Source organism: Euleptes europaea, chromosome 13, assembly GCF_029931775.1.
Source record: "Euleptes europaea isolate rEulEur1 chromosome 13, rEulEur1.hap1, whole genome shotgun sequence".
Taxonomy (NCBI): domain Eukaryota; kingdom Metazoa; phylum Chordata; class Lepidosauria; order Squamata; family Sphaerodactylidae; genus Euleptes; species Euleptes europaea.
Genome location: NC_079324.1, coordinates 35436910 through 35458968, shown reverse-complemented (window position 1 = coordinate 35458968; position 22059 = coordinate 35436910). Strand labels below are relative to the sequence as shown.

Sequence of the window (22059 nt, the reverse complement as noted above, 5' to 3'; positions counted from 1 at the left end):
TTCTGCATGCAGGGTCCCCATGTTTGTGGGATCACTACTCAGACATGGCTGAGAGAATTTGGAATGTTCTGGATGTCCCGGTGGTTATTAAAAGGTGTAGGATGTGATGCAGGCCAACTAAGCTGAGCCTAACAGTGCATTCCTGAGCCGTGCCGGTGGCCAGGACGAAAGGCCTTTGGAGGCCGGCAAAGGCCTGCGCAGGCGCAAGGGCCCACAGCACCGGTATCCAGGTGGCTTACGCCAGCGTTTGTGGCCCCAGCGCCGGCATGCAGGCCCAGATGCTGGTCGCCGCCACAGCAGCACCGGGCCCGGACGCCGACAAAGTCTTCTGCCGGCAAAGGCCGTCGCGGCGTCCCAGGAGGTGTCCCCAGGGCGTCCCGGCAGGCGTTCCCAGGGCATCACGGCGACGGCCTGGGGGCAGGGACACTGTTAGGTGGCCTCCTAAGCCGTTACGGCTTGGGAACGCCCACAACAAGCAAACAATACTGTCCGTAAGGGAGGGGAAAAACCAATGCAGTTAAGAAGCTGAGCCGCCAAAAAAAAAACCTAATGTGGAAAAACCCTGAGTAAACATGCTGTTGTTATAAAACAAACAAACTATGCACAGCATTGGCAAATATGACAAACGTGCGCTGAAGCTAGGCAGAATGCCACAGAGAAGGCAAACCCATCTGTATTTAAAGTAGTCAAGCATATGCCTACTGCCAATGAATAAGCCACAGAGATGCTTCTAACCTTACCTTCAAAATGTAGGACATCCGCTGCAATGAATATGCAAAGAAAGAAAAGAGAAGCATGAGAAAGTGGTAGCTACAAACAGACGGGCATGCTCCGTTTCATCTTATACTGTAAAATGCTAGCACACTTAAGACAAAAACTCCATGTGTGGTTTTCCTTGTGTGTTTATATCACAAGAACGATCCCTAGCCTCTTGGGAGGAACGTCACTAGGGTTGCCAGCTCCAGGTTGGGAAATACCTGGAGATTTTGGGGGCGGAGCCTGAGGAGGGCGGGGTTTGGAGAGGGACATCAATGCCATAGAGTCCAATTGCCAAAATTGCCATTTTCTCCAGGGGAACTGAACTCTTTCGCCTGGAGATCAGTTGTAATAGCGGGAGATCTCCAGCCAACACCTGGTGTTGGCAACCCTATATGTCACCTATCTGCTGGATGAAGATGGCAGCAAATGACTCTTTGTGACAGAAACCTTTACATGTTCCAGAATTGGCATGGGTGGTGGTAGCAGTCCAGATGTGCACGAATGCCAAGCACTAGCGTTAAAGTTTTGAGTGGGTGGACTGAAGGGATGGAGCCCACCCACCTCAGCCCAAGTTCCCCACACCTTAGACTTTCAGTCCAAACTGAAAATATGTTTCCAGCTGCCTTTCCACCCAACCTGACCAAGGAAACCAAGCAGGTTCGCTATGTTTGGAAGTTGAAGGATTTTGCTCAGACAGACTGGAATATAAGGCTTGATTGTGGTCTGTGTTCATGGAAGCCTGGCTGCGTGATTTTCAAATAAAGGCTCCAACTAGGATGGCCCCAATGACCCAATTTAAAGGGATAGGAGAAGGCGTAACAAGCATGTTGGCAAGATTCTGGGGTTTCTCAAGCATGAACATATGCGGTGATCAGATCAAGGTGTGAAGTTCCCTCACAATGCAAAAAAGAGAATCGCCATAAAATAAACGTCTCCTACCAATGGGACCAATTCCCGTTCCTCAGTTCCCATAAAGAGCCCTCACCCACCGATCACATTTTAAGATTCCAAATTCCATTTAAGGGAATGAATTGATGACTCGTTATTTCCACGCATCTAGCAACCCCAAATCCAACTAACCACGTACAATTAGGGTTGCCATCCTCCAGGTTATAGCTGGTGATCTCCTGCTATGACAACTGATCTCCAACCGACAGAGATCCGTTCACCTGGAGAAAATGGCTGCTTTGGCAATTGGACTCTATAGCATTGAAGTCCCTCCCCTCCACAAACCCCGCCTTCCTCAGGCTCCAGCCCAAAAATCTCGGAGTATTTCCCAACCCAGAGCTGGCAACCCTCCATACAATCTCTGATGGACAAACCACTCACTTCTAGTATTTTTTGTAGACTGAAACGTTCCACTGAAACAGCATGGGCTAGCTCTGGGTCTTGAATTGGGCTACATTTCAGGATGGCAGGAATCCTGAAGAGTTAGGGAAAGGCTTAACATCAGGTTCTGCCCATCATCTCTCTTAGCTGCCCCAAATTCCATCTGGGCAGGGTGGGAAGTGCTAACCATTATTATAATCAGTTACTTTCATATTCTACTGTTCTCCCGTCATGGAATTTAAGGTAATGCACACAGGGATCCTAGGAAGTCTCCCATCCAGGCCCTTGCCAGACCCAAACCTGCTATGCTTCAGCAAGGTGGCTGTTTCTTGTGCTACCCAACCATACCTGGGACTGAGACAGTTAAACATGGGAGGCCTTTACAGCCAGTGGTGCTTGGCAGCTCCCTTCCCGGACCGCATATTTCCCCTGGACTCACTGAGACCCCATAAAGACAGCAATGAAAGGCTTACTGTCAGATGCTCCTAGTGTCTCTCATAAAGGGCTGTAGCTCAGTCATAGAGCATCTCCAGTTAAAGGGTCTAGTCAAGAAGGTGATGTGAAAGACCTCTACCTGAGACCCTGGAGAACCGCTGCTGGTCTGAGTAGACAATGCTGACTTTGATGGACCAAGGGTCTGATTCAGTATAAGGCAGCTTCATGTGTGAGATGAGTCAAGGGCTATTTTCTCTGTGCTACTCTGATCTATTGTAAGCCACCTTGAAGACTAAGCAATTGAAAGACAGGGTATAAATCTTTACAATAAACAGATGTGGAGAAGAAGCTTCAGTACTGGAAACAGACCCCTTAAACTTTGCAATGCACAGTAACTGTTTATGATTAACAGACAACAATCTTTTCCAGAGTTATGCAATGTGTAAGATGTTTTAGGGGGTAAAAATAAGTTTGTTCTCCCCCGCCTCTCTGATTAGCATCACACATATGAACACCAGCATGCCTCTAGTGTAAGAGATGTGTGGGTTAACACACTATCAGCTAATCCAGAGTGAATCTGTTCTAGAACTAAAGCTAGATCTGTCAAAAATGAGTCATTAAAAAGAAAAGATTCATTGAAAAGTGATAATGGTGGAATTTGTACTCTCAGTCAGTTACAGGCTATGACATAAGTTTCCGGTAGGACGCAAGTCACTCCACCCTCCCCCTCTTCCACCCCATTTCCTGTGGGCTTAAATTGCATATTGTTGTGCTACAAGATTAAAGCAATTTATGTCCAAAAGTGGAAGAGCAATTAACTATCCCAGCACTAATTCTGGCTTCTAGAACAGTAAACAACAATGACATTTGATACTGAAAAATAACAACTTTGGTAAGGGTGTGTGGGGGAGAGCAAGTTCTTTTCCCTCACAGTGATACAGATCAAAGGGTTAAAGCTGAAGATTCTAATTCTTAGAAATGTACTTCTCATTGAGACAGAGACAGAGAGAGAGGAAAGAGAGATTAGCAGCGCATTTGAAAGGGTGAAAAAGCAAGGAAGACCCCGTATGCGTTTGTTTCGCCTTAACTCTGGGGGTTACCGCACTTGTATTCCCAGCGATGTATTAAGAGTTTAAAAATGTTATAAAAAATACTGTTCGCACTTTCTATGTATTCCCACCGATGTATTAAGAGTTTGAAAATGTTATAAAAAATACTGTTCGCACTTTGTTTGGCCCATTTAGCTGTGAAGACGTCTTCCAACCATTTATAAGCCATGGTATCCCAAAACCCTTTTAAAGCGATGTTTTTTATAACATTTTCAAACTCTTAATACATCGCTGGGAATACAAAGTGCGGAAACCCCCTCTCATAACTTTTAAAACCATCTCATGGATTTAGGGTCCAGGGCGATCCAGCCTTGGCACCATTCTCTGTACTCGTGGCATGGTTACAGATCATCTCATTTAAGGCTGATGGCCCAAAAAACCAGAATGGTCAGATTGGCAGTGGTGTCATGACTGGATATGCCATTTGAACCCTTCCAATCCCTCCTGTCCAGATGTATAGAGGGTTATGCTCTTCAAGACTGATCATTGGCCTACATGAATAACAGGGACCGGTGAGGACGTAACTGTCTACATGAGTGACTTCCTAAGTGTGGGGGACGTGTCTAGATCAAGCTAGCAACCAGGCACACGGAAGGCATTTCCCAGGACCCCACTGACATGCCTTTTTGTGGAGGGGGGTGGAGACATCCATGTCTTTCAACCCTGGAAGCTCAAGTACCTGCAGGGTACTGGGGTTCTCAACCCTGGAACAGCGGTGGTGGGGCTCAGGGATCTACTGCACCACCAGCAAAGCTTACCAGTGGAGGAAACTGCAGGTCAGATCTTGGCTGAACTGCAGTGCTGCCACTCCTAGAGGCTGGAGGGTGTTACTGCGCCTTCTTGGGTGAGTGGGGATCAGGTGACAACAAGGAGTCAAGTTCTTGCCCTGCCTCGCTCCTCCCCATCCAGACCCAATCCAGGAGCTGGAGCAGCTAATGCTCCTCGCCTGGTTGCCTTTAAATACAGCGTGGCAAGCTGCACATGCTCAGTATGGCTTCTTCAACATACCAGGCTTGTTGTCCCACCTTCAAAAACGCCTAGGGGTCCAGGAGAGAAGGGAGCGTTAGATGCTCTGGCTCCTGGCAACAGTGGGTACAGCGAGAAGGGGTGGGGAGAAGGTGACAAACAGCAGCACCCCTTTGTTGATCCTCCACTGAAAGCAGCGTACCCTGGCCTAGAAACCCTCACCTTTGAAATCTGCCAGCCTCACTGGTGAGTCTTGGCTTTGTACCACCTCTTCTGACCAACTAGGTAAATTAAGCTACTCTGTATTCTGCTCTGCATTCTGCTGTAGAATAAAACAAGCAATCAAAAGATTCTGATTATTCATGCCAAAGGCTTTGTGACCATTACCTCTTTGTAGCTGAGGGCCACCGATGGACGGAGGGGCGGGGCAGGCCTGAGGCAACTTAGGGTCCAGGGTTTCAGGATCTTGGGCGGCTCCAAAGGGCCACGAACTTGTCCAGTAGAGCTGAAGGTCTGAGGAAACACGAGGTAGTGAGGAAACCAGAAAGGGCTGTGGTTGGCCTTGGTAGACTTACTCCCCACCACCACCATTTTTGGTTGAATCCATATGAGGCTGGGAGACCAAGGTGGGCCATTCACTGACAAAGAGCCATATGTGGGGCAAAGAGTGAGCCAATTGGCTCTGTGAGCCAATGTGCTGGCCCCCTAGCACCAAGCGAAATGGAAGCCTAATGGAAAATCGTTATATCAAGGATAATTTGTTAAGTACCAACTGGAAAGCGGTAATATAGTTGAGATGGAGGATCCCAGTGTCAGAGAAGGGTGAGCTCTGCCTCCTTCTCAACTGGCTTCCCAATAGTCTTCCCTCATAGATGTAGTAAAAATATAAGATGATCACTGCTGGATCAGACCAAAGTTCCATCTCATCCAGCATCCTTGTTTCCTACCAGATGCCCAGGAAGACCCACAAGCAGGAGCACAGAGGCCAAAGTCTCCCGCCATTATTGTCTGCCCCTCAGTCGCTGGCATTCAGAGGTACACTATCTCTAAACAGGGAGGTTCTCTTTAGCCAGCATGGGCCACCAGCCATGAATTTGTCTAATCTCCTTTTGAAGCCAACTTACCGTATATACTCGAGTATAAGCCGAGTTTTTTAGCCATGATTTTTGGCTTAAAAAACTCACCTTGGCTTATACTCGGGTCAATACGGTAATTCGCCTGCCGGGCCCTCTCCCAGCGCGCTTCCGCCGGCCAGCTGATGGGCGGGCTGTCCCGCCTTCTCCCCCCCACCCCCCCACCCGATCACGCCTTCTGCACGGCGGCGGCGGTTTCTTCACCCCCCACCCCACCCCGCCTTCTGCTGGGCGGTGGCGGTTTCTTCCCCCCCACCCCCCCACCTCACCCAGGCCAGTCCTCCCGCTTGCCAGGTGACCCTGCGGGGCCTCCTGCGTGCAGGGAGGGGGCCGCCGCCGCTTGCCTGCGCGCCTGGAGCTCGGTCAGGTAAGCCTGAGGGGGAGGGGGTGCATTTTCCCCTCGGCTTATACGTGGGTGCCTAATTTTCCCCCATTTTTGGGGTGAAATTAGGCGCCTCGGGCCGGCTTATACCTGAGTATATACGGTAGCTGGTGGTCATTGCTGCATCCTGTGGCAGTGTGCTCCACAAAGTTATTATCTGTTAAGAGGAGAAGATCTGTCTTGAATACACTGCCCATCAACGTCAATGGTTGCCATTCTCACTCCCAAGTTCTAATTTTTTTGGGGGGGTGGGGAGAGAAAGACTATAGAAGCCACAGACTTTTAGCGGAAGGGATAAGCAATGTTGGAAGACAGGTATCCTTTGAGCCCCTTTCCACCCCAATACTGCAGTGGCTGCTCTTCCAACTTGTCAGCCTGTCTGGGGCACACCTGGAAAGGGAAGGAAGTCAAATAGGTCAAGAGAGGCAGTTGGAGGAACTCCAGTTGGGGGGATGGGACGGTAAGAACTATAAGAAGGGTGTCCACTTATTCATCAAACCCTGATGTTACCCCACACATTAACTTGTGGAACTCACTGCCCCAGGATGTAGTTATGTCCATTAGCACTGATGGCTTTAAAAAAAAGGAATTAGAGAAATTCATGGAAGCTTGCTCCATCAATGTGAACTAGCAATGGAAAAGTAGAACCTCCATCTCCAAAGGCAATATACCTCTAAATACCAGTTACTGGAAAGGTGATTACAGCGAGTGTCTTTGGCCTCTGTCCTTCTACTGATGGCCTTCCTGGAGGAATCTGGTTGGCTACTGTGGTAACAAGATGTTAGATGAGATGGACATTTCGGTCTGCTCCAGCAGGGCTCTTCAGATGTCCTTGTAGCAGTAGCGATGATATCACTAATCTGTTTTTGCTGACTTTGCAAGCTAACAGAGAGTTCGAGCTCTTTTAAATTGTCGATGAACTTTGTTTGCTTAGAGTCACTTTCATCTTGGACAGTTAATTAAAACAGTCACACAAAAGTTAGATGAATTGCTTTTTAACAGAGGTTAAGAGTTGAGATTGGCCTTCTTATCTTGCTATAGCAGATGCAATTTATATGAACATGCTGATTGGCTTACTTGCACTTACGTCGATTATCTCATATTTAGTTATGAACCAATCAGGTATCTAGATAATCTCATGATTATGATAGGACAGATTTAGAGAAAGATAAGACTGATGTTTTTCTATAAATGTGCATTGCTATGACAAGCAAATCAGATTTCTCTGGATGGAAGTCTCAGGAGAAGACTAGGTGAGATTTCTTGGTGGGTAACAGGCTTTTGATAATCCCTAAAAGCAGTGAGACAACAAACTGAAACCTGGTTTGCTTTTAAAATTATTACTTGCTATAATAATGCTAGGAAACCTTGAGAATTTTAGCATTTCTCTTCACAGTAATTGTAGACTTTAACATTTTAATGCCTGTATTTTTTTTTCTGTCTTGCTCAATAAAAACAATATTTTCTTATCTCAATAAAAATGTTTCCACAGGTGTTCTGTCTGGTTTGCTGGTTAATAGTTCAAAGAACCGAACTCACCCCCTTACGCTTTTGTACTGTCAGAATTGAAGGCCGTTAATCACCCTTTAATAGATAAATCCTGGAGAACTGCTGCTGCTAAACACTTTTGCTCAAGCAAAGCCTTTAAAAGTATTTAGTGCAAGTCCTCTAATGGGATGTGAGAGGGAATCTCTCGTCATATCCTTATGCAGGTTGTTGTTCCATTTTGGACTTTTGGTATCTTGCACATAAGAAGACGACGAAGAGTTGATTTTTATATGCTGACTTTCCTTACCACTTAAGGAAGAATCAAACCGGCTTACAGTCACCTTCCCCTCCCCACAACAGACACCCTGTGAGGTAGGTGGGGCTGAGAGAGTGTGACTAGCCCAAGGTCACCCAGCTGGCTTCATATGTAGGAGTGGGGAAACAAATCAGTTCACCAGGTTAGCGTCTGCTGCTCATGTGGAAGAGTGGGGAATCAAACCCAGTTCTCCAGATGAGAGTCCACCACTCCATACCACCGCTCTTAACCACACCACCACGCTGGATGTTCTATGCTGCTGGAAATGAAGCACAATGAATCCAATAGACTTACCGAGTGAGCACTCCAGGAGTGTGTCTTGGACAGGGTGCCACTTGAAGCAGCCCCTCTTGTCAGCCTTTGCAAATGGTCCAGCCATTCATGCAGATCGTGGCTGCTGTTACAGTGTACCGTGATCCGGTCTATCACAGTTCCTGTGAGATGGAAATGAACGGTGTTACAATTGCAAAACAACCCTACTAAGAACCAGCTAAGAAAGAAAAATGTAGGATGCTTTCACAACTAGCATAAATAAATGTCTTTTTAGATATCATCTTTCCCCCACCTTTTAAATGCAGCATGTAAAATGGAAAACATCCATTTTAAAATGTAGAGGGTCAGCCCCCCCACCCAAACGTTGCCAAATTTAAATGATCTGGTAGGTGCTGATTTTCCATGTTGATCTGAACAGGAGTGTAATCAAAGGCAGGCAAATCTGCATTTTCACATCTGGCCACACAGAAGTACAGCATCAAGGCCTTCCTCCTCAAATTGTGTGTTAGTGCATGTGGGTGTGGTTATGTTCCTAACTGCCCAAAGACACTAATATTTGAATATGCATACTGTGGCTTGGGTAGTCATTGCTGTACATATGTGGGAAACTGGAAAAGCACACACTTGCATAGCTGAATCATTTCTTGTGCAAGTGCCAATATGTTATTTAAGCACCAATAACATATATTGGTTGACCAATCCTTTATAACAGTGGCCAGGGGTGGCAGCTTGTTCCATGTACAGCCCTTAGCAACTGTTGATGCTCAGTAAATAAACATATGGGTATTACTGTTGTTAATAAATCCCTTTGTTGATTAGCCTGTTGCCACTTCTAACTAACGTTGTCAGGATTTCCTTCTATATTCCTCCTGTAGTTGCCCATTTGTGCCAATAAAGATATCCCCCACAACATGCACATAACAGCCACTGGCAGCAATACCAACCTCCAATTTCAAAAGCATGTTCATTTCCATCCATCTCTTCAAGTTTTGTCAACGCCATTCCTGTTAAAGGCAGCTTCCCCTGTTCCCACAAAAAGAAAAAGGTTTTTCCAGCAACCATGATTGAGATTTTGCAATATTTGCAATCACTGATTTGATATCTCTGATTCACCAGTTAATAAACTTACTGGTAGAAAGATTAAAGATTTTGTCATTCCTAGGCAATCCTGCTGGTTACAGCTCTAGAAAGAGGTTATCTACTCATCTGCCTTCCGCAGTCACCTGTTGCATGGGTAGACTTGCTACTTAATTCAAGGAACCACACTATATCTTTTATCTATTTTCATTTCAGATTTCAGACTTCAAATGCCTGGGTTCTTCTGCTTTTCATTACTGTTTGTGTGCTAAGTGCCACCAAGTTGCTTCAGACTCATGGCGACCCTATGAATTAATGTCCTCCAAAACGTCCTATCGTTAACAGCCTTGCTCAGGTCTTGCAAACTGGCTTTGTTTATAGAATCAATCCATCTCATATTGGGTCTTCCTCTTCTACTGCTGCCTTCAGCTTTTTCTAGCATTTTGTCTTCCCATAATGTGACCAAAGAGCCCCGTGGCGCAGAGTGGTAAGCTGCAGTACTGCAGTCAAAAGCTCTGCTCACGACTTGAGTTCGATCCCAATGGAAGTTGGTTTCAGGTAGCCGGCTCAAAGTTGACTCAGCCTTCCATCCTTCCAAGGTCGGTGAAATGAGTACCCAGCTTGCTGGGGGTAAAGGGAAGATGACTGGGGAAGGCACTGGCAAACCACCCCGTAAACAAAGTCTGCCTGGAAAACGTCAGGATGTGACGTCACCCCATGGGTCAGGAATGACCTGGTGCTTGCACAGGGGACCTTTACCTTTTAAATGTGACCAAAGTATGATAGCCCATTTAGAAGAAGAAGAAGAAGAGTTGGGTTTTATATGCCGACTTTCTCTGGCACTTAAGGGAGTTTCAAACCGGCTTACAATCACCTTCCCTTCCCCTCCCCTCCCCACAACAGACACCCTGTGAGATAGGTGGGGCTGAGAGAGCTCTTAATAGAACTGTGACTAGACCAAGGTCACCCAGCTGGCTTCATATGTAGGAGTGGGGGAAACACATCCAGTTCACCAGATTAGCCTCCACCACTCATGTGGAGGAGTGGGAAATCAATCCTGGTTCTCCAGATCAGAGTCCACTGCTCCAAACCACAGCTCTTAACCACTACAGTATTTTTAGCTTCTTGGGAGAGTTCAGGCTTGATTAATCTAGAACCCACTTTTGTCTTTTTGGTGGTAAAGGGACACTTAAGGAAAGCATGTTCAACTGTTTCTATTTCTTCCGACTTGCAGGGGCAGAGTCTCTCTGATCTTGGTACTTCTGATTTATGAGAAGAGGAGCGCATTTAAATTTGGATTGTAATAATTATAGAGAAATGATAGAATATAAAGATGGGATATGGGTGTTGAAATCACGTGAAGAACTTCAGATTAAAGATTGGTTTATGTACTATAAATTAAGGGATGTATTTGCTAAGGATAATAGGTTGGGTTTCAACCAAACCAAATCTAAATTTGAGATTATATTATCTAAGGGTAATAAAGGATTGATAGGAAGGATTTATAAAGCACTTATAGAAACGAATTTAGAACAGGAAAGGATCAAACCAGTGATGGTGAAATGGATGAGAGATTTAGGTTATAATATAGATTTGGAGATATGGGAAAATTTGTGGAAAAAGGAGTTTAAATTCACTATTACGAATGAAATAAGAGAAAATTTATATAAAATGTTTTATAGATGGTACATAACCCCAGTATTACTAATACTGGGGTTATGTACCATCTATAAAACATTTTATATAAATTTCAAAATGAAAAAAAGAAGATAAGGCTCTTTGTTGGAAATGTGGTAAAGATATAGGTACATTCATGCACGCTTGGTGGTTTTGTAAAAAAATTAGGAGGTTTTGGCGATTAGTTTTGAATGAAACTAATAATCTGATTAAACTAAAAATTAAGAAAGATCCTGCCTTTTGTTTATTGGTTATTCCAAAAAAAGATTTAGATAAAGGTGACAGAGTCATATGTCAATATAGTTTCGCAGCTGCAAGAATTACAATTGCTAAAAAATGGAAGCAAACAAATAAACCTTCAATTAAAGAGTGGAGAGAAAAATTATGGTTGTATATGCAGATGGCCAAAATTACTGATTCTTTACATGGTAAAGATATGGTTGAATTTAAATACACATGGTCAAAGACCGCTGCATATTGGGATAAATTGGCAAAAACGGATCTTAAAAGTATAGTTAACGAATTATAGTTCAATGTGATTTTTAATTAATGATTACAATAACAGAGTTTTATATATTGTCACAACACTTCGCTGGAAGTCCATTGGTGAAGGGCACACTGGTGGGGGGTGGGGTTTTTGGGTTTCTGGGTTTAGGGCACTATAAGGTTTTATAAAGAGAAAAAGAATAATGTACCAGTAGTGAATTAGTGCTCTCTATATCTTTTTTTGTGTATTTTTTGTTTATTGTTGTTATTGTTGTATTATGTATTATGATTGTATTATTATTATTTTTTCCTTTTTTTGTTTTATTAAAAAAAAGCAATAAAAAGTTTTTTAAAAAAGAAAATCTTGAACAATTTCTTTATCGCCACCCTGAAAGTTGTGCAATTCCCCTGTAGTCATTACTTTTGTCTTCTTCATTACTACTTCCATTGTTTTGGCTCCTGATGGTTAAATGTTTTTTGGGATCCTTACTACAGTTCTTTTCATTATCGTTTTATTGCTTTTATTGCATTTTCATATTTCATTGTGTTTTTTTTAAAAAAACTAGTTTTTTACAAGGTCAATTTATTGATTGACTTTCTGTATTATACCAGTTTTTTAATTAATAGTCTTGTACTAGAAACATGGTATAAATCCTAAAAATAATAAATAAATAAAACAAACAGAAATCGCTTTGGTACCTCTTAAGGATTATTTCTTTGTATGCAAGACCATTCTGAGTTTGGTTTCCAATTCCCTGGAATTCCAAACAGCCTCTACTCACCTGATATATGAAGCCACTCATTCGAGGACTGGCTGACAGCATCAGCAGAACGTTTGCGAACAGCATAAAGTACCTCTCTTCTCGCTCCTGAAAAAGAAGAGGGCAATTCACACTTCAGACCAGTCAGATTTTGCAAAATGGCCAGTGACAGACCGTCTACCATGGATGGGGAAGGTCCTGGGTTCGATCCTTGGCATCTTCAGTTAAAGGACAATGGGGTTTGGGAAAGACCTTTCTTTGCCCGAGACCCTGAAGACTAGTGGTCTGTCAGAATAGTCAATACAGAGGTAGATAGTTATGGAAAAGCTAGAATGTGCAGCTTCCAAGCACTGCAAACCTTTTCACAGATTTAGAGCCCGTTCCTGAAGGGGGGTGCAAAGCTCCTTTGGAGCCAGTGTGACCCTGTGCTGGCATAGGTGCCACCTTATTTCAGAATAAGGTGGCACCTATGCTGGTTTGAGAGCAAACATGCCGGCATTCGGGCGCGGCCGTCCCCCGCCACCAATGCAGCCACGCCGGCAGGGCTTTCCCAGAAGGAAAAGCCCAGAAGGGAAACCCATGCCGGCGTGGGGGGGCATTCCCGAGGGTGGAGCTGCCTTTAGGCAGCTTCCACAGCCCTTTCACCCCGGGAACACCCTCTTGAGCAGTGGCGGGGCTGCGCCACCTTTTTTGGTGGTGTAGCCTCACTTTGTTCAATGGGGCATTTCCGGCCCCCTTTTTGAAATGCTCTTTTTGCCTCCGTGGTGGCCGGGAAGCCTCTGAGATGGTGGTGCGGCTGCGCCGCTCCCGGCTGCCGCGGATCTGGCCCTCCCCTTCAGAATTGGCCGGCTCATTATCCATCCACCCAGCACTCAGTAATTCGGCCTGTGTGTATTGCTTTGAGAAACCATGAGATCAGCACTGGATGCCTTCTTATTGGGAAGAATGATACATGTGGACTTGGAGCCATCTTTCGCTGCTTGTCCTTGAACAAGGTGAAAAGAAAGAAGAGAAGGTGATGAACTAAGGTTCCAGTCCTCATGGCTCGTGATATTAAGTCCTGCTCCCTTACCTCACTCGCTCCATACTGGACCATTACTTGTGACATGTAAATGACGGCGCCCATAGATTTGATCTCTTCGCCTTCCCATCCCTGAATGGATTCTGAGAGGATCTGGAGCTCAAGCTGTTTCCTCTTCCTCAGCTCCTGACAGTGGGCCTGGAAACAGAAAAGAAGCCTTTGGTTTAAAAAAAATTGCTTCCTATCACACACACACACATGCACATATGAAAAAGGGCAGAGAGAAAGATGCACTAATAATTATTCTACGTATCTTGCTCGCAATACCAGAGACACAGGAAGAACAGCCCACTCCCAAATATCACTCCCTAAAACATTAGAAAAGCCAACAACTATGTGTCATCACAGTACAATTAGAAAAAATAATCGACGTTGATAACAACACATGTAGAAACGCTCCAACATAAAAATGGTAGAAAGAAAAATGGAAGAGTTCTTTGCTATTGAAGGTCTGTGATCTGTATTTTGAGAGTCAAGGCAGGGGTGTGGTTTAGGTCCACAAGGTCACCGATGGACACCAACAAGGAAGATCCCTGCCCCAAGTAGCTTACAAGTTAAGGGCCAGCTTACGGAGAAGCACATTTTAAATTCCTAAACAGCTACTGAGGTGTGGGATGGTTTGGGTCAAGGACATGTCTATGTGTGTGTGTGTGGGGGGGGGGGTGATCCTTTCACATTTCATCATTTTTCAGCTCTCTAATGTCCCCCAATCCGGCTGTCATTTGCTTTCTTGGGGAAAACATACAGCTTGTATTATCTCTATCCCCGCCACCCAGCTAGACAATTAGCGGCTCTGACTGTTTAAAGGGAAGAATATGGAACAGGAGAGGAGAGAGACTGAACAGAACAAGAGAAAATGCACTGACTAACTAGTGCTAGGAGACATTCAGGGTCAAACTTCATGTAGCCTTAGAATTCTGTAAGTGGAACTCCAGATGAATATATTAGACCCTAAGAAGCAGGGGCAGGGCACTCCTAGAGGGCTCAGGGCTAGGGAAAGGGTTAACCTTCTCCTCAGCACTATTTGAAAAAGACCTCATTCTCAGCTGATTTAAGCTCCAAATTGGGAGGAAAGGTACCCATATCATGTCTGTCTTTTTTCCTACTTGAGTTCAAAAGAACCTCAGGGGGTCAATTGGGGGAAATGGTGCAAGGAGAAAAAAATTAACACATGCGCACACACCCCAACACCATGGTGCCAATCCATTTTGGGTCCCCTGATGGGGGCTTTTAAAGCCAAACGACGCATCTGGAATTCCAGTCATGGAACTCTCATAAGAACGTAAGAAAGGCCCGGCTGGATCAGACCAAGGTCCATCAAGTCCAGCAGTCTGTTCACCCAGCGGCCAACCAGGTGCCTCTAGGAAGCCCACAAACAAGACGACTGCAGAGGCATTATCCTGCCTGTTTTTCACGGCACCTAATATAATAGGCATAATCCTCTGATATTGGAGAGAATAGGTAGGCATCATGACTAGTATTCATTTTGACTCGTAGTCATGGATAGCCCTATCTTCCATGAACATGTCCACTCCCTTCTTAAAGCCTTCCAAGTTGGCAGCCATCACTACATCCTGGGGCTGGGAGTTCCACAATTTAACTATGCATTGTCACACGCAGTGTGGCCTTCAGGTGACATGTCACAGTCAGAGGTTTTGGCACTGAGGAAATAATTTCCCAAGAAAAATGGTTTAAGAAAATGTTTTCAGCCAGCTGAGGTGGCTTGTGAGTTCTCTTCTTTTATTCTCTGCCAACACTTTGATGCTTCTACGTTTTCGACACCATGTTCCTTTCCTGTTTTCAATGAAATCTCATCTCCTTCTTGCTATCCAGCTTCAAGTTCTTCTCCACCCCCACCCTAACTTTTGCCTCTTCTCTGCAAAAGAGGAAGGAAGGGGGTATCCTGCTTTGTTTCAATGAAAGAAACAGAAGAGCAAAAAAATAAAATAAAAAATACAATAAAAAACACCCCAAAGTGTTCCCAGAACTGCATGTAAAACCAAGGGAAAGAGTCCCCCTTGTGGGCAATGTAGCGTCATTTGTTTTTAGCACAGATTCTCCATTTTGACCTTACTTATCCTTTCTAGGACAATTAGGAGCAAACTAAAAAAAAAAGTGCCCCTCCCCCAAGTTTCCTGAAGTGTAACTTTGGGCCAATTCCAAACTACCTTCAAAACTACAGCGGTGGTGGTGATGGGAAGGGCTAGAGCTGCCTTAAGTCCAAAGGAAAGGTGGTGAGGAAATATTTTAATTAATAGAAATAAACCAAGTATACCAAGCGATAGGAAGGGATGGCCATAATTCAATTTGAAACAGAGAAACAAATAGTCTTAAGAGGATATTGTCGAAGGCTTTCACGGTCAGAGTTCATTGGTTCTTGTAGGTTATCCGGGCTGTGTGACCGTGGTCTTGGTATTTTCTTTCCTGACGTTTCACCAGCAGCTGTGGCAGGCATCTTCAGAGGAGTAACACTGAAGGACAGTGTCTCTCAGTGTCAAGTGTGTAGGAAGATATATAATATATAGTCAGAAAGGGGTGGACCAAGAGTCTGACTTTGATGGACCAAGAGTCTGATTCAGGAGAAGGCAGCTTCATGTGTTCATCTAAAATTTCATCAGTGGTGCTCTATCAGCTATGATTTGTGGACCCTGTTTTGGGACCTACCACAAGAGACTTGAAGGATGTGACGGCTTTGAAGACTTCTTCGTGGTCTGGATGCACTTCCTAGAAAAAGGGGGGAAGCGTTGGAGTTAGTTTTTCAGGGTGAGAAAGACTGAGAGAGACAGAAAAGCCCACCCACCCCTATGTGCCGCTAGTCACAAACAACTAGGGAAGTACCAATATGCTCTCCCCCCCCCATGCTCTTGCATCAAGCCATTCCATTCACTATGAGGAAACCGAAAATGGTGCAAAAAAAACCCTCATGGATTCAATTTGCACAAGGGAAAAACAAAAACGTGGACTGTTGAGACCATCCCCAGAGCTGAAAAACATGCCTCCAAGTTTACCTCCATGTGCCGTGCCAGTTCCAGGAGAAGGGAGATATATTTATCTAGCCGTGTAAATGGTTTGCTGAGGCTTGTTGTTAAGGTCAGGATCCCTTGACAGGCTGCCCCTTGAATCTCCATGAACTTCTCCAGTTCATCACTAGAAGACACAAGAAGAAGAAGAGTTGGTTTTTATATGCCGACTGTCTCTACCTTTTAAGGAGAATCAAACTGGCTTACAATCTCCTTCCCTTCCCCTCCCCACAACAGACACCTTGTGAGGTAGGGTGGGGCTGAGAGAGTTTGGACAGAACTGTAACTAGCCCAAGGTCACTCAGCTGGCTTCATGTGTAGGAGTGGGGAATCAAACCCGGTTCAGCAGATTAGAGTCCACTGCTCTTAACCACCACACCATGCTGGCTCAAGTACACAACACATGGACCCAGAGGCAACTACTGCTCTGAGCCAATCTGATTCTTTTTATGTTCCAATGCTTTCTCTCTCTCTCTCTCTCTTTTTTTTTTTTGCCGTCAAGTCTCAGCTGACTTATGGTGTCCCCTAGTGGGGTTTTCAAGGCAAGAACCGTTCCCAGGTGGTTTGCCATTACCTGCCTCTGCGTTACAACCCTAGTGTTCCTTGGAGGTCTCCCCATCCAAATACTAGCCAGGACCAACCCTGCTCAGCTTCTGAGATCTAGCCTGGGGCTATCCAGGTCAGGGCAATGCTTTCTTGAGAGACTCGATTATTATTATCATTGGTATTATTTTTTTACCTGTGTTGGGTCAAAACGTTGACAGCAGAAGGATGGTTAGCACAATAGGTGAGGTACAGAGATCTGAACTGGGGCATCAGGTTTAGGAAGCAGCTTCCCACTTTTTGCTGATTCTCTGGAAGTCTGCAAATTATACAGAGAATGCATTCAGAGCACATGTTCACACGACATACTGTGCCACACTTGAGAGAATGAACTGAGAGCTGAGAAGTTCAAATCAGCCAGGAGGAGGAGCCATAGGCAAGCAAAGATCACAGCTCCCTCTCCCCACAACACATCTGCCAAAAGGAGACAATAATATTGGTCACCCTTGCAGGACTATTGTAAGAATTACTGAGATTACTTGGATGATATCTTGCCTGTTTGAACACATGAACACATGAAGCTGCCTTATACTGAATCAGACCCTTGGTCCATCCAAGTCAGTATTGTCTACTCAGATCGGCAGCAGCTCTCCAGGGTCTCAGGCAGGGGTCTTTCACATCACCTACCTGCCTAGTCCCTTTAACTGGAGATGCCGGGGACTGGACCTACCACTGAGCCACAGCCCCTCCCCTGTTAAGGTAGTTACGTAAGTGAGAAAGGACTGGAGTCTCCTGGATTGTCAAGTACTGGAGCATCTGAGTGTGTGTCCTTTAATTTTATCAAAACTTAAAATTGTCTACTCAGACCGGCAGCAGCTCTCCAAGGTCTCAGGCAGAGGTTTTTCACATAACCTACTTGCCTAGTCCCTTTAACTGGAGATGCCGGGGACTGAACCTGGGACCTTCTGCATGCCAAGCAGATGCTCTACCACTGTGTCACAGAAGGGGGCTCTGGTGCGGCCCTCCTTTTCTTGCCAGTACTTACTTAGCACATTCTTCCAATGCCTGGTGGAGTGTTTGCTGAAAGGAGCAGATGTCATCTACATTTCCCAGTAAAGATGCAATATCTACGGCGCTCAGCCTGGAAGAATTCCAACAACAAAAAGCCATCTTTCCAATGAGCAATGCAAATGGCACATAACTAGTACCGACAACAGCTGAATGAAAACACCCCTCGTTTCAAGCAACTGTCATTAGACGGTGAGTGCCTCAGTTATAATCCTTTGTGTTCTGATTATTAATTAACATGCACAGCTACTTTATCCCAATTCAGACTATTGGTCCAACATTGTTTTCCAACATCGGCTACCAGACAACCTTTAAGTGGAGGTATCAGGGACTAAACTTGCAACCTTCTACATGCAAACCACTTGCTCCACCACTGAGCCACAACCCATCCCAAAATGCCTTGTTGTTCATTTCCCCATCGTGCTTTGCAAACCCTGAAAATGGCATGGTTCCAAAACGGCCCTGGATTCTCTTGCAAGATCCCTCTGCCCCCCTCCACACACTCATTCTGTAGCAAGCCATGGTTTGGTACTGGCAATCTATGGTACTTGGCCTGCAAATCAGGATTCCAAACTGGGAACAAAAAAGCATGGTCTGAAATCATGATCTGCTAGAGCAAATCAAATCTTGTCTATTCTGATGTCAATGCAAACCTGTGCCAAGCGCAAGGTAACAGAGGATGATACATTGCAAGTCAGCCCAAGGACGTTTCAAACTTCATTCACAAGCATACTTTGGTAGCCCTGTTCACAAGTTATAGTGAACGCACATACAGTCTGTGTGCTGTGTACACTTGATTTTTGTTTACATGCCAGTTGAGTAATTCTCATGTTACACTCAATGTATGTACAGCTGAACACATGATAGAAACTGAACATTTATCATCAGATAGCAGGTGTTGTGCGTTCGTTTGCATTTAACCCCCCCCCCCACAATGCAAATATTAAATTAGCACAGATGGGGGAAAGGAATCTACCCCTTTTCTTTGCTGATTTTTGATTTGAAGGGAGTCTTTAATGTATACAACGGCATGCCAAAATTCATTATCTTCCACCTGCAGACTGAAATGGAGCAGTTCATCCCACCAACTCATGTGGGAACCACACCCAAGTCGCAACAACATTGACAGATGCTAACGGAGGCTTATCAACCTGAAACAAGTAGGCCTTACTTGTCGTATGACTGGAGGGGCCTCAGGTATGTTCCCAGGAGAGCCTGCAGTTCCCTGGCATAGTCCCGCTCTGTTTCCAGAATATTCTGAAGTACCTAAAGTGAGAGTGTGGTGAATAAATGGATCTAAACATGCCTTACCCTTAACTGAGAACTTGCCCAGACCCACAGCTGGCAATGCTGCTATATGGAAACTTTAAAGAAAACCAAGAGGAGGCAGGTGCAAAATGAACCAGAACCACTGGATTACTAAAAAAAATCTCATATGCTTAAAGTCATTGTATTGTATTAAATAATAATAAGATACATTTTAAAGGGGGGGAATAAGAGCCTGCTGCTTGCTCATCATCCCACAGTCTCTGAATACACTGGCTAGAACACTGAAAGGGGTAAGCAAATGAACAAAGGATGAGACAGCTCAAGTGAGCAGAATACCATCTCCGTACAGTTCCTTATGCCAAGACAAATAAAAGGGCAGGAGACTTCCTTTTAATAAAGCTGAAAACTCTGGGAAGGGACCTAGAATACCCCCAGGGGAGCCAATCGCCTCCCCAAGGTTATGGCCCTAGATATTCACATGAAACAAAGAGCTAATAATGAAGTTGAGGATAATGACAACCCCATTATTTATTTACTATATGTGTATACAGCATGTCAAGAGACTCAACACAATTCACTGTTTAATACATGAGAAAACTAAAACAAGAAGCAACAAACAGCATTGTCTTGAGCCTTTGGTGGTTTCTTTATGAGTTAACAGTATCAACCCTTCGCTTTTGTTTCTTCTCTTTTGAATTCTCACCAAGGCACACAGCTTCAGAAGCATGCCAGAACTTTGGGGATTATGGGGACTTTTAACTAGGTGGTACAAACATGCATTTTTTTGTTTCCCTTTCACCCATTTCCACGGCAGGCATTCTTGACTCTACTGTTTTTGCCACGTTTACCGTACCTTTTATACGCAACCGGCACAAAACCAGGCATCAACTTTAACAGTAATATTTCTACTTGCATTTTGAGGGGAAAGATTGTTGCAGTTTCATTCCAAGTGAGACCCCCACTTCAGTACTATCCCCAATTTTAGCATCTGTGTGCAGTTCGCACACGCACACATTTATGGACCTAGGGAACTATATATTCATGCATGGAAAACTCAATTTGAGATGCCCTCAAATTTGGGGATAGGAAGGAATTTTGCTCTTCAGGAAATCCCTGTGCCAGTTTTAAACACCCAGGGCAAGCAGAAAGAGAGAGATTCTCAGTGGAGGACCCTCATGTGTAGAACTCCCTTTCCCTACAACAAAGTCAAAGTGTAACTTTCAGTTAGGTCACAAGGTCTACCGGAAACCAACTCACACAGATCGCTACTTACACAAAAACTCCAACCACCACCCCCGACAGAAAAGAGGAATAATCAAAACATTAATGGACCGGGCAAGATGGATCTGTGAACCACAGTTTCTCAAGGAAGAAACTAATCATCTAAATCACGCACTGCTAGCAAACGGCTATTCCAACAATGAAATCAGAAGGGCCATTAAACCAAACAAAAATCAGAAAACTCAGGAAAAACAGTCTCCCATAGGAAAGGTATTCATGCCATTTATGAAAGGAGTCACTGATAGGATGGAGAAACTTTTGAAAAAACATAACCTACAAACAGTGTTTAAACCCACCAAGAAAATACAACAAATGCTACGATCAGCAAAAGACAAAAGAGACCCCGTCACCTCTGCAGGAGTATATCGTATACCTTGCAGCTGTGGACAAGTTTACATCGGGACAACAAAACGCAGCATACAAACAAGGATAAAAGAACATGAAAGATACTGCAGACTTGGCCAGTCTGAGAAATCAGCTGTGGCTGAACAAGGACTGACACAAACAGGACACAGGGTCTTATTTCAAGACACTGAAAGACTGGACAATCTACCAACTATTTTGTCAGATTGCACAGAGAAGCCATTGAAATTCATAAACATCAGCACAACTTTAACAGAAAAGAGGAGAGTTTAAGAATGAATAAGGCTTGGCTTCCTGTTCTGAAAACCTCCAGACTAACAAAGGCAACAGTCAACAATAGCCATGCAGATTAGCCTTGGATTACACACATTAACAGATCACTTCAGGATACAATGGTTCTGTGAGGGTCTCTGTTTATGTGTCTCTGCTTCCCATCACCTGCTATCAGTGAACTCGTAAAAGCAGTTCACACCTTCTGGTCTCAGGCGCCAGGCCTGATTGCCCCGAGTATCCCCCCCCGCTGTTCTTCCTGTCAGTACTCCCTCAGGCCGATGCGGCCTTGGAAGTGTGATAGCTTCACCAGACTTCCTGGGACTCGTCTGATGTTTTGTATTATGCCAAGCTTGTAACTTCCCATAACAATAAGTGTGAACCCCAGTGCCCCAGTGCCCTGGAGTCAATATATTCTGTAAACCCGATTAGCCCCTCACTTGCAACTTGCTACCTGTGCCTGTCTCATCTCCTGATGTCTTCAATAAATCCTTTGTTTCTTTATCAAAGTCTGAACATTTGATTTGGAGAAGTAAACTCAGAGAGAGGGGATCTCTCACATTAAGTTGCAAGTCCTTGCCTCTCGAACTGCTGCTGTACCTTTTGGGACAGAATGTCAGGCGACGAGGAAAATACCCCTACTACCCCTGACGCACCGGACGGACCGGTGGTACCGGAGAAACCGGACCCCAAGGAGGAGGGTGCCAAGCCAAAGAAGCCTAGGGATCCCATCCCCGACCAAGGCCGGGACGGACGTCCCCGAGGACTTTTTAACAATTGGCTGGACTCCCCCAAGGGTTGGTCTCTCTCCCGAACCGCGGCGAAGGATCGCCGTTTGGCCTTTCCTAGCACGGGACTTGAGGGGGACCCGGCGCGCAAGGAGGCCCTGATGGAAGAGGAACGCAGGCAGTGGCTGGAGGATCGCCAAGCCATGCAGGTGCAGATGTCTTTGATGTTAGAGAATGTGACGAAC

The 22059-nt window shown here is 45.0% G+C and overlaps 1 protein-coding gene across 2 annotated transcripts in view; it reads right to left on the bottom strand.

The window, feature by feature from the left end:
* Positions 1–22059, bottom strand: part of ARHGEF6 (Rac/Cdc42 guanine nucleotide exchange factor 6) — a 59824-nt gene that overhangs the window by 5873 nt on the left and 31892 nt on the right. For both annotated transcript variants that reach the window (XM_056859931.1, XM_056859930.1), the window contains 11 exons: positions 19075–19169; positions 17881–17976; positions 17032–17154; positions 16281–16419; positions 15937–15996; positions 13264–13410; positions 12213–12299; positions 9135–9213; positions 8212–8351; positions 4986–5111; positions 741–761 (listed from right to left, as the gene is read on the bottom strand). In XM_056859931.1, the coding sequence (XP_056715909.1) occupies positions 741–761; positions 4986–5111; positions 8212–8351; positions 9135–9213; positions 12213–12299; positions 13264–13410; positions 15937–15996; positions 16281–16419; positions 17032–17154; positions 17881–17976; positions 19075–19169 (1113 nt within the window). The remainder of the gene's footprint in view (positions 1–740; positions 762–4985; positions 5112–8211; positions 8352–9134; positions 9214–12212; positions 12300–13263; positions 13411–15936; positions 15997–16280; positions 16420–17031; positions 17155–17880; positions 17977–19074; positions 19170–22059) is intronic.